At 30.8% G+C, this 15858-nt stretch overlaps 1 protein-coding gene across 2 annotated transcripts in view; it reads right to left on the bottom strand.

The window, feature by feature from the left end:
* Positions 1 to 15858, bottom strand: part of LOC143195892 (lachesin) — a 266563-nt gene that overhangs the window by 28912 nt on the left and 221793 nt on the right. For both annotated transcript variants that reach the window (XM_076403404.1, XM_076403405.1), the window contains exon 6: positions 8001 to 8139. In XM_076403404.1, coding sequence (XP_076259519.1) covers positions 8001 to 8139 — 139 coding nt within the window. The remainder of the gene's footprint in view (positions 1 to 8000; positions 8140 to 15858) is intronic.

Below are 15858 nucleotides of genomic sequence, written 5' to 3'. Positions count from 1 at the left end.
GGATTCTTCAAGATCAACATCACCTTCATGCTCTATCAGAGATAGAATTTATGAAGAGTATAAAAATAGCCAGTATTTTTTCTCGAAAGTGTCCATAGACAACGTAGAGTTATGCAGCTCTCAAAAATATCGGCTAAAATAAATATCGATAAATTGGTCAAAAAAACAATCGGTCAAGAATATCGATATTTTTCGGCTATATATCGGCATGCCTAATGGCTACAATAAATATTGAATCTACTTGAATGGTGAACGAGTGAGACAGGTTGGTCTGTTTTCTAATAGATAAAAACCTTCTGTGTATCGCCGTTCAATCTGTTGGACGTCTTCGGTCCGTCAAATAAAATAGCAATTTTATCAGGAGACGTGGAAACAACTAATAATTTTTGGTAATACCAGAAATAAGAAGATCTAGAAACAATAAAAAATAACCTAATCTAATATAATGTATTATAAGACTTTTTTTAAATAGGAACTTGTAATGGATCGTTTTCGTTAATTAAAACCTTTACACCGTGGAAGAATTTAATGTTAACAGGTAATCTCTCGTAAAATATTTACTGTCTCCAATCCCTCTATTAAAACCTGAAACACTTCTTTTGTTCGACGAAAACGAAGTGCACCACCAAATAGCGGGTAGGCCCTTAAACACGCTAAATATCGCCCCCACATATCCTCACCCCAGAGGACTTTTCTAATTAACCGTCGAGCCGAAGCGACCTCGACAAACACGGAATGATTTTGTTTCGTATCCGATCGTCACTTTATAATGATGGCACCGCCGTCGCTTTCAACTTTCACCATTCTCCGAGTGATTTATATCGGCGGCTATTCACTTTGAGTCGCTCTATCCTATCGCAAAAAAAGCTTATAAATACTTTCATTATTGTTCTGCGCGTATTCATTCCGACTAACTTCGGCGAACATCACTGAACGAAACTTTTCCAGATATTAATGAATTTTCTGTTTGTTTACTAAGACAATAAGTCATATAGAGTCAATTATAATTTTTTGTGGGTTTGATATTAACACCCATACTGTATATCACGTAAATCTTTCGACATTATATAATGATATAAGAAATAAGACTTCGCTGATACATAAAGAAGTTACTGTACTACCACGTTATTACAATTTTTTATCAAGACTTGATTATTTCTTTTGATATTGTTAATAAATTGTTACTAATTGGCCACAGTTGTCTTCATTTTCTAATGGCGAAAAGAATGTACTCTTCGAGTTGATGGAAGAACGACGGTAAGAGCAGAATATAAGGATATATTTTTAAAAGTTATAAAATCCAAACAGCATCAATTTTATTTATAGTGGGAATGTTAGCTGCCAAATTTATAACACATTTTGAACGACATCGAATAGGTATAAACATAGTCCAAAATTTAGCGATAACAAGAACAGGGAGGAAATTGATTCTTGTTGTGTTGGAAGTAGTCAAGTCATTAATGCGGGTTGTCCATCAAGAATAGTAGCAAAAATTGTAGTAACTGGTAATAATTAGAGATTTATTTTAAACATAATATATTTTAATAATGATTTTATTTTGTAGGTAAGATGTAGCTAGATTTTGTTGAGAGTGAAAGTCGAAGAATATGAAATTCAGAGAAGAAGAACCTGAACAGCATTTTGCTAAGATATAAGAACAGTGTACAGTGATACTATGAATTAATTAAATTTGCAAACGAAAGTAGACCTGGAATAAATAAACAAAATATAAAACTATCAACGACACCCTAATGATCGAATGACAAGGAAAATGCAATACATTAAAATCAGAGTATAGGTAAGTATAATTTATTGTTTTGTAAAAATAATATTCATTTTAGGCTAGTAAATGTACAATATGTTAATCGAACGCTCGAGGTAGTCAATTCCTCAATGGGGTTTGAGGATAAATAGTAGCGATCACACAGTTGATCATATTTAGAGATATTTAGGAGAATTTCACTCCTTTCATATATAGTGATGGCTTTTTCATTTGGTTTTAACTATATTGGCTGGGTTTGATTTAAACGATTTTGATCTTCTGCAAGTAATCAGTGTTTATTAACTACATATTTTATCAAATTAAAGAAATATTCTGATTAAAATATAAAAATATTATCGTAGTCAAATATAGTACTGTGTAAACTTTGTGGCGCTGTTTATATAAGTTCGTTCCATCAAGTACCGTCGAATGAATATTTCTATATTTAGGAAATCTGATTTAACAAGTTTTGTGAGGAACATCAAATGTGTGCACAAAATATGAATTAAATGAGAAATAAATAACTCGTTGGGATTTAATTTCAGAAGTCTTATTATTTATTGATCACAGCATTACAAATTCATCATTGCATAACAAAACCAAACTTAAATTGTTTTGTATGCCTAATTTCTAACCGAAACTTTCCAGATATTAATAAGTTTTCTATTTGCTTACTAAAGCAATAAGCGGTGTAAACTAAATTATTGTTTTTTGTGAGTCTGATGCTGACACCTACACTATAAATTAAGTAAATTTTCACAAAGTTGATATAGTAATTAAGCTCGCCAGTCGTAGTTCTTATTATTAAGGAAGAAGAACAAAAAATGAGCCTCAAGCGAATTTAAACTATTAGCTTTCTTGTCAATAAAATTATTCAAAGTTAGTGGAAAGCCGCTAGTAAGGTTTATGGCTTATTGATTTTCTTAGTTGTTTTCGAGTTCTATAGGTTTTTGGTCGTTTTTCCCTATCAATTTAAATTACTTGCGTGTTATAATTCAACAAAATTTAATGTTATTCTGTTATAAAGTCTGCCGTAGAGGCCCTTACATATTTAAAGATCTATTATTCAATTAAAAAAAATCGATTTGATTTACTTAGATTGCTGCATACTGAAAAATACTCAAATGTCAAGATAGAAATTCCGGATAAAATCAATAATATTGTATACAGTCTTATTTAGTTAGTGTAATTTCACTGCATTAAGCGAATTTTATTAATTAATTTTTAAAACAAGTTTAAGTTTAAAACAAACAAATCTACATATTGTACATCACTTATCAGATATTGGGTTTGGAAAATTGTTTGTGGCTTATTTTCCCGAAAGATGGCGTGTTCCTGACAGGAAACAAAGATGCTTGCGATCTAGTCATGCAGTCGTTGACAATATGACATTTGGAGCATTACATTGACTGTTTATTGATATTAATACAGTGGCTGGAAAAGTCTGAAGGTTGTTTTTCCAGTATCAATACAATAAAGGAATACGAAAATAATTCAATCTCATTCAATTTTAACCATTTGAACAAAAATGCTGACAAGAATAGATAACATTTGTTCGGTGGGTCGATTGTTTAGTTGAGCTTGAAGGAAAAAACTATGAAGCAGAATTAAATTGAGCTCCTGTGATATGTTATCCTGGTACTGCGATGAGAAATAGATCACATATGATAACCGAAAGAATGTCTAAATAGGAAGTCCCCTTCCACATTTTACTGATTGTTATCGATGTTATATGGCCTGGCTTAGGATACTTGGCCATTTTTATGAAAATACACGAATTTGTTATAAACTTTTAATTAGACATTTTAATTATGTCATAAAGATGTGTAAAAAGTTATTTCTGAGCTTTAATAAAATGAAGTGGATCGTCATTATCTAAAGCGATAATATTTTAATTAGGGCTAGCTTTCGTGCAATAAGTATAGGCAGATGTTTGTAATCAATAGCAATGCCTTGCTACGATGATTTGAGTTTAAATTAAAGATGATTTAACGAGAACGGGTCTCCGTAATGGTGAAATTCTAGTAATAAAACAACAAAACTAATAGTTTATAAATATATAGGGAATTATGTCTGAAAATAATAAATCTTTTAACAATATGCGAGCAAAAAAAATGTATAATTGTTACCCTATCATCCAGCGTTAGCGTGGATAAAGAATAATCAGAAATGAAAAGTTGTGAATACTGAGATTAACGGTGAACTTCTGTTTTAAGTATTTTCCGTGCTGTTATCAGAAGTTCCGTATTTGGACAAGCTTTGTAATAAATCCTGGACAAGACATGGCGAGCTAAATTGATATGAAAAATGTGATGTTCTTTACGGCGGGACTGGATTACTTTTTTATATACATAACAAGTATTTTCTTTGTTTAATTTAAATAAATCTACACAAGAAATACCTTCATTGAATTAATTTAGAAGCACACAGTAGCAGTGACTTAATTATATGAAGATATGGAGTTGAAAGTTTAAACCAAACTAAATTGTCAATTCTCATGAAATTGTCACAGAATGTATATGTTATATAAGATGTATATCTATATATATAAAATGAACTGTTGTTTGTTAGTCTCGCTAAAACTCATTGTTGTGACGTCACTAATTTAGATGAGGTTTGTTTTATCCGATAACCAATGGTATTGCTTTTTGATTTATGCTTATTTTATATCTTGTTCTTTTGCAACGTAATTTAATAGTTGGCTAATTGCAATCACCTCTTCATTAAATACTCACTATGCATAATTGACAACTGACAAAAATGATTGAACTTAGCTTCATTCATATAGAAATTATATCTAATGAGAGAGCTTTAACGTAGCATATAAAATACCTACGAAAATGTTGATATAATATAAAATGGTATAAGTTATTCAGGCATTGTAAGCTCGTCATAATTAATTTCCATTTTAAACAATGAAATTAAATATCGCAAATGTTTTCATTACAGACTTTCACAACACTTTCTATTCAACATTATAATAAACAATATTCTATAGCACCCGGTTGTTATATAGATATAAATAAAATAAGAACGTGAATAATGATTCCATAAATCTGTTACAGTTTTCCTTAAAGATCGTTATTGTATGGTTCAGATTTTAACAAGAAATTTAACCAAGTTTCGTCGAGAACCATTAAAAACTTTTCTTTTGCCGTTTTAAAACAAATTCAAATAGCAGAAACAATATGGAGCGAACAATGGAAGTGTTTGTATCATTCAGCAAGTCACGATTATCTGCATTGTTCCCTTTAATCTTCCTGCCCTTTCAGTCGGAAAAGAGTTGATAAATTGTGGTGGCATTAATCATTTTAAAAGTCGATGTCCTTCCCTGTCAATACCAGTGCCATCGTAATAAATTTATCGATAATCATTAAAATAGAAAGAAAAAAAGAGCATGCTACAAATATATATGTTGTTTCAATAAGCGATAACCAAATGATATAAAATATTTTTAACAAAAAAATTACTATATTTATAAAAATAACCAAACTTAGATTTTTAACAAAAAAAAACACATTTTAAAATAATAAATTAAATAATCGCCGGCTTGGTGGCGCAGTGGTAACGGCGATGGGACAGTCCTCCTTCTGTTGCGATAGCCGCGGGTTCGAATCCTGCTGGGGCATGGTCGTAAATTTATGTTTGTTATTGTTTAAAATTTGTGAATGTTCTAGGCAAGTGTGTAAAATTCGACAAGGAAAATGATCCCAGTCACGCCAGTAACCAGGCTGAGTAAGACCGGATGTCTTCTGGGATGATTTCTAAAGTTGGTCACTCGCCAGTCGGTAGGCTTTAATGCTGAGAACCGTGGTTCGGAGCCCACGTTAAACTGTAGGTCCATTCCAGATAAACCCATAGTTGGTAAATGGAGTCTTTAAAATATACATAAAAAAATTAAATAATCTTTTTGATTATTTCTGTTTAGTTATTACAACGGTTATTATGTACACATATTATTTTAAAATGTTTTCTTTTTGTGTTAGAAATCTAACTTTGGTTATTTTTTGAATTTTAGTGAGTTCCTTATTAATTTTTTGAAGTCGGTTCAATTTTTTTGTTAAAAATATTTTAATTTCCTCTTTTTAGTTTTAGATAATTACTTAAAAAGTTACGCAGTTATTTTATTTATTATTACAAAGGGTAGGCCAATTAAAGTTGCAGTCTATATGAGGAAAAAAACGAATAAAGAAAAAATTATAGAAAATAAGGAGCGATTAAGACCCTGGGGTCCGCTTCCGAGGTAATTTGGCAAATGTTTTAACTAAAGAGCAACAAAAAGTTATTGTCTCTGCCGGGAATCGAACCCGTGACCTAAGTTTGGGAGATAAACTCTTTAACCATTACACTATAGAAACAGTTGTCTACAATCTATATCTACGATAACTTATACGCTATAGTTAGTGCTTCAAAATCAAATTGAATGGCTTCTGCACTGAACGACAATTTTCCGTCACATCAGCTCAGCATTACATTACAAATAACATTTTACCCAAATAATAAATAATATAATCTTTTTATCTAAAATAATCAGATATTTTAGATAAAAAATACGTGAAGACATTGTACGTGCCTTTAAAATTTGATGGTTTCCTTCGATTTATTTAGATAAAGATCACTAAACATTGTTGGTTGTCCAATGTGGTCCATTAATATGCACTAAGCTATATGCTTAAAGCTCTTTGGAATCAGTTCCATATATTTTCATTAAAATATGATAAATATCGGAATTCATATTTTTTTAACAAGGTAGTAAAAATTTCCTACAAAAACACCTCATTTTGTACAATATTCAACATATCTGATATTTCATAAAATATATATTAACAATGTAAGCTGGAAAAGAAGATGTAAAATCCTCGGCTTGGTAATGAAAATCTGTTATTTTCAGATAAAAAATTGTTTCATGTTTCTGCATAATTTCACTCTTCCGTCAACACCAATATTCCTTATTGGAAATATTGTGTCTAGAAAGTGTTGGTAAGAGATTGTTTTATTCTTCGTCAAGTCAGTCTTTCGGCACCCAGCTGACCAAGAACTTTCCAGCACTATTCGCCTGTGAATATTTACCTATTTCAAGGTAATCAATTAACTGAATACCTCCCGCGTTCGAAATCAAGCTGGCTGTGACCGTTTCGGTAGATGTAATCGATTTTATTTTCTTTGGTGCCGGACCATTGAACGTTATCTTATTTCTAGAGTATGCTGATGGACCTAAGTCTCATCCATGGATGTATGGAATCGTTCGAAAGATTGCTGCAAAAGCAAAATCAAAAGCTCTTTTTTTGAAACATATTTATATATAACTAATTCCCGAAAAGTTATTTATTGTAAAACATCGTATTTAAAAAACGAGATACTATCAGTTGTTTGAAATTCAATTTCAAATATTCAAGAGCTTTAACTGATTAAATGTTACTAAGGCGATTTCAAAACGATTTTTATTTAATTTTTTTTTAATTATTTTAGTTTTCTGTACATAAATTTTATTATTTAACGTGATTCACATATGGCCTTTCCCTACAAATAAATATATAGACATTAATATATCTTTTTTGCCAAAATCCGTTGCTTTCCATGTAAATACAGGAGGAATCAGAATCAGAAATCGGAAAGAATTTTTGGTTCCAAATGTCAAGTAAATACAAGGTATCTCAAGAAACTTAGGTTCAGTGCATTGATTTTAAAAATGGTAAAGATATGGTTAGGAACTTGTGAACTTATTTCTTAAAAGTGGAAAATGTTTCAGATAATAAGCTTCATGTTCCAAAAACCAAGGGGTGATAATTCCTTGTGCATATATTAGTCCTTTTAAGCAAATGTAGAAAAGAATATTTTTACGCTTGAGTTTAAAATATGTTGAGTTTTAAAATTTACTTGCGTGTTCTTTAAGACGCAAAGGAGTGTCATTAAAAAGCGAGATGTTGGTAAACATTAAAATGCACTGTAAACGTCGGGTGTCGAAGCAAGTTTCTGACTGATATCCGGATAGTTTATGGTTTAATATGGAGTAATGATGAAGTTGCATATTTAAAGCATTTTCGAAGATTGACGAAGAATACATGTTTACGTTTTTACAAAAAAATAAACCTTCAGGTCTCTTCAAACGTATTTTTAATTAAAAAGAATGCTAATCAAACTAGTATATTTCAAATTTCCTAGTATAGCTGATTATTTTATAATTTCTCATGTAAGATAAGATTAATTTAGATTATTACTAAATTCTCATTATTCTTACCCATTTAACAGCATTTCGCCTCGGTTCTTCACCCAATAGTTAATTGTGTTGGGGAACGCTTCGACGTAACACTCTAGTTGTACGTCGGTATGCAGCGGTGCTCCAAGCAATTGGTTGGGTACTTTAATAGTTGGTGAAACTGAAAAAATACAATTGTAAAGTTAGACATTTTAGTAATAGAAATATTATATAATATTATAAATATTTTGTAGTTAAAATTAAACCAGCTAACTACTTCTATTACGAAACTAATTTATTGTGGTAAAATGGTCAAGTAATACATATGTTCGTTAGTTATATTTTAGTTTTGAAATATTCGTGCGGAAATCCAAGGAAGGTCTATGTGTTGAGGAAATACGGAACAATTGCAAGGAAAACAGTAACACCAATGATTTTGTTTTTCCATATAAAATGTCACCGTCACTGTCATGTCGAAAATGATGTGGATAGGAGACGAGAGATTAGAATGCAACGAGCTCGAACTCCTGTGATCCTGGGACCAGCAGCATTCCACTACTCTCCGGAAATAAATTAGAGTTCCGACAAATCACTTAACGTAGATTAACAAAGAGAATATAAGAATAGTCTGTTTTCTTTGCTTACAAGGTATTTAGATTTTTCAAATCAACTTTTGGTTTAATTTGATGTCTGTTGAAGAAAAAGAAGAAAAGAAAAATTGTTTTTGCTTAAGGACTGTTTTATATATGTGTTAATTTATATATATTAATTTGTGCATCAAAAGTTGAAATGAATATTATTACAATATTATATGTTAGTTTAGTAGAGTTTCAATTCTTCATTTGTTGCTGAGGTGTTAGTTCCCACGTGGGACAGAAGCCAAACTAAAGATGAGCTATCCGCAAGGGCGATATAGAAGAATGAAATAAATAAGTAGAGGACAATGCAATGCAAGTTTTGAAAAATCAATAATTAGTTTAATGATTCTAAATACATTCCTTTAATATACATTTCCTAATTGTAAAAAATAAATTAAATAATTGTGTTTCGTTATTCTTTTAATATCGATGTTAAAATTAATTAGCAATTTCAAAATTATTTTATTCATATATTCTCTGTTTTAATGTACATACATGTATTGCTTCATTTATTATTCCGTACTTGCGTTTATATTATAAATATCTCTATAAATGTCTAAATATCTCTGAGGTTGTTACAGTTTCCAAAATTATCTTATTTTGTTTACTTTGTTATAATGTGCAGTGGCGTAGTAGTTTACACTTATTAATACATTGTTGATTATTGAAAGTTAATGGAAACTAGATTTAACTAAATACTATTTCAAAAATGTTAGGGACTGTTAGTTCTTGGGATAGTTTGCATATATTTTAATATGTTTTAATATACAGCCATTTATTATTTAAATTCATGTTGTGTATCAAATAGATATCTCATCTTGATCTGATCTGATATTGAAAATACTGTAAAAACAAGTTTTAGTAACATATCACTGTGAAGTTAATTATTTTGCTCTATTATGAAAGAAACATGATTAATTTAATACAACCACAGGGTGATCACTAATAAACATTAATAATCTCTATACCATATTTTTTTCTATCAGAAAACCTTAAATATTAATAACGTAAATATGTTCAGAAATACTGATATGAAGATATATTTATCGTTTTACTTAGCAAAAACTGACACGTGTTATTTTTTTATTGCGAAGTTCTAAGTCTTGTTTCAAGACAAAAAGCAGATAAATAACAGAGCTAAAATCAAGCTAGAATTTCTTAATAATTTAACCGTAATTATGGTAGGAATACGAAATTTTATACCATAAATGAGATCAAAATCAAAACGTAATTAAACGATATTTAGGTACCCTTTGTTGTACTTGTGTGTATGTATTTTTTTGGTGTTTAGGTCTAATTATTCGCGAGTCGAATTCCCGACAAAAAAGGTTTTCGTACACCACTTTCAATTAGAAGCATTCAAGGAGTTCTAAACTCGTTCCCTTTTATCCGGAGTTAAAGTTGTAATTAACGACACGAAAAATAAATGTTTCGGCTCCGTTGTCGTGATGAAGTTATTTGTTTCGTCAAGAGCGGAACGCTGAAAAGTTGCTAACGAATAATTTCGATTCTGTTTGTGTGTGGGCGTATGAGAGAAAGAAAGAGAGAGTTTCAGCTCGGTGTTTAATTACATACTAGCTATATAGAAAAAAAGGAAAATTGTTGAGGCAACATTTCGTTTTCATTTTCCAAAATTGATTTAAGCTGCTTTATTTACCAGTCGGCTCTTTTTTATGTTAGAAATTGATGCTATAAATAACATTCATAAATATATACAAAATATTGTTCTTCTCATACGTAAATGCTAGGCATCGGAAGTTATAATAAAATTAAATATTAATAGACATAAATACCCTTTAAACGTTTTTAACATTGTATCATATTTAAATTTTCTTTCTTTATCTTGGAATGATATCATCACAAAGTGGAAAATCCGAAAGTTTGGACCTAAAGCCCCACTTGACACAAACTGAGAATCACAATCTAAAATTTCAGAGTTAAATTTCAAAATGTTATGGCCAAATGATGTATTAGATTAATATTAGAAAATATTTTACGGGGTATTCAAATTAATTCAAGAATATCAATCATACGAAAAATTTTAATTTGTATGATATAGTTTTTGTAATAGTAATTACTAAACAAAAATTATTTGTGAGCTTACTTTGAAGTAAAATAAAGGCCAAAATGTAATTTTTAGTCCTCTCATATTTTAAAAGCAAATTGCATATTTCAAAAGCAAATATTGTTCATACATTGGCCATTAGATGATGACCTTTTGTACTTATTTGGTACAACGATAATTGCGGCATTCTAACACATTGGATTGAAAAAAATTGGGTGATTTTCATGTTCTTTTTCAAAATCTGATTTTTAATTTTTCTATAAATATTAAGCGAGATTAAAAAGGGGTAATAGGTACGATATGTTAAAGAATACAGGAAAGGAAAAATTTAGAAAAGGACAGAAGAAGAAGACTTATATTAAAATAACACCAATATGAATTAAAAATATTGAAAATATAATAACGAAACAGGAAAAAAAGAAAGAAGAAATACAAAAAAATGTCGAAAAAATATAAGAAGTAGATAAAATTAGAACTTCAATATTTTACCACATTTTATAGTGAGTCGGTAAGCTAGAATGCTTACTCACTTCAATTATATATAAGTTATAATATTCATTTTAAAAAATACATAACTAATCAGTAAAATACAAAAGTACATCCATTATTGACGAATCTATTGTGGGCAAATTTAGGGTATTTGCCTTGTTAAGTTCCAGTCTGAATTTTTCATTTATCTTTTCTTGCATGTTGGTTGCACAAAACCAAACCAACAATGAGATAAATACTCCGAATAAAATCGAAATATACTAAAAAGTAAAAAAATGGGATTGCGGGAATGATGGTTAGGAAACGGTAAGTGACATCAATGTTTCGTAGCGCCTCTGATCAGTGAGTGACTTAAAATAACGAATTTTAAAATGTTGTGTTTTTATTTTTGGTAAAATTATACTAACCTCACTTTGAATATTAAAATAAATGAACTTTTAATAATCTCTCTATAGCATATTATTGTTATAAATTAATATTTTTGCAATGCTTTATATTTAGCTTATTGTGCAATCTATTTCATGACTATGAAAATTGGGTAGACTAACCGTTTGACACTCTGAAACCTATTTTTTATATAATTTTGAATGCAAGAAATATTTTAAATATTACTATAATGTTATACGTATATAAGAACATTAGATGAAGTTAGGCCGGAGCTTTCTCTTGAGATCTGAGAACAGGAAATAGTTGCTGAGGGCCAAATCTAGAGAATACGATGGATGAGGAAGCAATTCGAAACCCAATTCATGGATTTTTGCCATCGTTTTCACTGACTTTTGACGCGGTGGATTGTCTTGGTGAAGCAGCACTTTCTTTTTCTTGAAATGCGGTCATTTTTCGGCGATTTCGTCCTTCAAATGGTCCTATAATGCTATGTAATAGTCGCTGTTGATGGTCCTTCCTTTTTCAAGGTAATAAATGAAAATTATTCCTTGCGTATCCCCAAATACACACCCCATGACCTTGCCAGCCGACTGTTGCGTTTTCCCACGCCTTGGAGCGGGTTCATCGTGTGCAGTCCACTCGGATGACTGCCGATTGGACTTTGGAGTTAAAGATGGAGCCATGTTTCATCCATTGTCACATATCGACGCAAAAACTCGGGTTTATTAACCTTGTTCATCCTCAAACACAGCTCGGAATCATCAACTCGTCGTTGTTTTTGGCCAAAAGTGAGCTCGCGCAGCACCCACTTTGCAGAAAGCTTTCTCATTCCCAAATATTTGTGAATTATTTGATTTACACATTCAGTTGATATATCTAGACTGTCTGCTATTTCATTAAATTTCAATTCACGGTCATTCAAAATCTTTGTGTGGATTTTTAAATGTTTTCGGCGTCCACTGCGTTCACCGTCCTCGATGCTCATTTCACCACGTGTAAACTTAGTATACCAATCCTTGATGGTTGATTTTCCTGAGGCAGTGTCCGGAAACTTGGACGTTTTTACTTCAACTGTATTTTTTCCCTTCATAAAGCAATATTTTATCAATAACAATAGTTACTTCACTCAAAATGTTATAATTCACAAACTAATGATCCGACAGCTGTCAAATTTATACACGCATCTTTTGAAGGTTAGTCCTAATTAAAAAACATGTGAATTTAATTCTAGTAGCGCCATCTAGGTGTCAGGCCCGGGGCTTTTCAATTGACCTGTTAATTTCTAAGGTTAAAATTCAATAAATGCGATGTTTATTGCTTTACTAATTGAAAATAAAATTATTCCATACTCCCACTGATATAAATAATCAGTCAGTCAGTCGAATCAATAGTCGGTCTATTTTTATTAGGCGGAAAGGTAAATCTGGGTCGAAAGTACGACGAATAGAAATTTTAAGTATGACACACCGGCTTCGTTATTCTATTGACAGGTTCATTGTGAAGTTGTCATAAAGGTTTTATTCCTCAGCCTTAAACAATGTGCATATAAGCACAAAACAAAGACTTTTGTGTCGTGACAAATTATGATCGATCGATATAGATTAGTGAGCTTTAATACGCCATTATGTTATATATTGTAAAAGAAGGATGTAATTTTAGAAAGGCAACAAAAGGGTCGCGGTCTCGCGCTACCATTAGTAGAATATTTCAGCGTGTATGTGTTTTTATATGTTAGTGAGTTCAGTACAAATTATTATTGAGGTAAACATGGTAAGTATTGGACCGAATATATATTATTGTATCTATTATTCATACCAAAATATTTGATGTGAGCTACAGAAGTCGTTAATTTTGTCAATATATATTTAATTTTTCTAAGGTTTCCCAATATTTAATTACTGTTTTGTAGGGACCTTGAGGCCGAACGCCGATTTTTACATTTTAGATTAGCAGTCTACAAAATACCCAAAAAATATTATCCCAGATGTTGAACACGTATGCTGTGCTAACAGCAACAGGCAATAAACGATAACGAATATTTGGTAATCCCGAGACGTTGATCTTTGATATGATTGAAGGGAATTTTGAAGGATCATTCTGAACTGATGGTATTCCTCTTTCTATCATCTAATACCTTAGGGCATTTTGCATTCTAGCTGGAATTTTTGACCATTGTTTTTAAAAAATATCGATATTTATTAAAAAAATATATCGATTACAACAGGCTACTGAATTTTTAATTTAACATTTCTCCCCCTTGTAGCTCTAAAGTTAGGTATTAAAACCATTGTTATTACTACTAAACAACGACAACGACAATCCAAAAAAGTGGAAATCTCACAAACTCTCTGGCAATATACTCATGTAAGCGGTAGGATACATGGTATATATATATATATATATATATATATATATATATATATATATATATATATATATATATATATATATATATATATATATATATATATATAGTATCCATCCAGTATTTAGCTGAAGCTGGCTAGATCGTGTTTCCATATATCACACATTGAGTGGTTATTATTAAACACACTTTAAGACATATTGCCGTTATCTGCTTCTCTTTCCATTTTCCAGTAGGTGAGTTTATTGCTTCTTGTGATCTTATTGCTCATTTAGAGAATAATTTATTTATATCCCTCAAGTTATATTTATTAGTTACGGAAAGAGACTATTTACTGACACTGGCAATTTTTGGGATGAATCATGGTCTCCTGTTTTGTACCTAGTTGACCAATGTTTTTGTCAACCTAAATCGTCTAAGAAAGGATTATCCGCGTCCTCCATGGCGCAGTCCACGTACTAAAGATAAGGTTTTAAAGAAATGCTTAGTAGGATTCAAGATGTTACAGGAATAAATTAACTATGATAGAAGATGGAGGTGAATCGATAGCTACGCCCGAATTTTGCTCCTAGAACTTTTCTTGGAACTGGAACTGGAAATATGTAGGTGAAAGAAAATGTTCTACGAAAGGGGAAAAGCTGTTTTATAGGTTTTTTTGATGTTTAAATTTTTCGAGTTGTTGATTGTTTGGAGTCTCATTAATTCCCCTGAATTGGTTCGTATCTTATTTATAAAATCAGCAGTATTTAATTTGATATGGATTAGTACCTATTAGTTCCTAGATATGTTTAGTTAGATATTATTTTAGATCGTGTTATATTATCGTCTAGTGATAATCACTGGGCTAAGAGGGACCGGGTTTTTATGGATTTCTGGAAGCTACTATAGTCTAGGTAGTAACTTGATAAAATGCTGATAGTTTTTACTGTACTTGACACTAGTTCCTTTTTCAAATATTATGCTATCAATTAAAATGTAAACTTTTTGACGAGGAGTTCGTCTCTACTCAATTTGGAACATGATGGTTTGGTCTATAATTTCTACTATAGCTATAGAACTAAAGTTTCTACTTAACTGATTATATTCTCTGTTGGAATTCCTGGAAGGGGTTATACCAAACTTCAGCTAAGATTTCAAATAATGATAGTCTTAGTTAGCTACAGAAGATGTCTTGGAGGCTTTGGTTTATCGAATTTTTCCGTTTATTTCTCAGAACCAAGTTCCATCGATTAGATGGCTTTTTCAAAAGTAACTCGGTCTATATGTTATAGAGATAAACTTCTGACTACAGGAATCCGTTATTTAATTAACTTAAAGGAAGCTTGTTGAAGAATAGGCTTGGTTTTTCGAGTTATTTATTTATGCCAGCACCTTTTAAAAAAAGCTAAAGTGCATAAGTGGAAATGCAAGTATTTCTTAAATTTACTAAAGAATATTTTCTGAACTGAAAAGTTTGCCGTGCAGAATTCAACGTATGCCGTATCAAGTCTTAGATTATAAATAGAAACAAACGTTTTTAGTCATCATATTTTTTTTTATTTTAAGATTTTGTTGCTGATACGTATTTAATTAAATATTATGTATTAATCTCTATAATGGTATCGACAACCCTAACTTCATAACGACATTTTATCTTTTATAACCTAGATTCACTCTTGACTAACATATATTAAAGATGACTTCATCAGTAAATTAATAGTTGCCGGTTGAACGCTTCCACTAGTTGGACCGACGTAAACTTTGAATCGAATCCGCTATAGTTCCAGACACTTCTGCACTTACGGGGTAGTTTTGCTGTGCTGCACATTCATGCCAGATTATAATTGTATTGAAACTTTGGGGACAATTTTATCAATGTTATTCTTCAAACATAGCGACATTTTTTCATTATATAATCCCTATGTTAGTTTCATTTCTATGTCTGTTTTCATTATTTTGAAAGTAAATTTATTAATA

Source organism: Rhynchophorus ferrugineus, unplaced genomic scaffold, assembly GCF_030347505.1.
Source record: "Rhynchophorus ferrugineus isolate W39M unplaced genomic scaffold, kcgeb_rfMv2 rfM4, whole genome shotgun sequence".
NCBI classification, from domain to species: Eukaryota; Metazoa; Arthropoda; class Insecta; order Coleoptera; family Curculionidae; genus Rhynchophorus; species Rhynchophorus ferrugineus.
The sequence above is the reverse complement of the archived record's forward strand: the minus strand, read 5'-3'. Positions and strand labels throughout refer to the sequence as shown.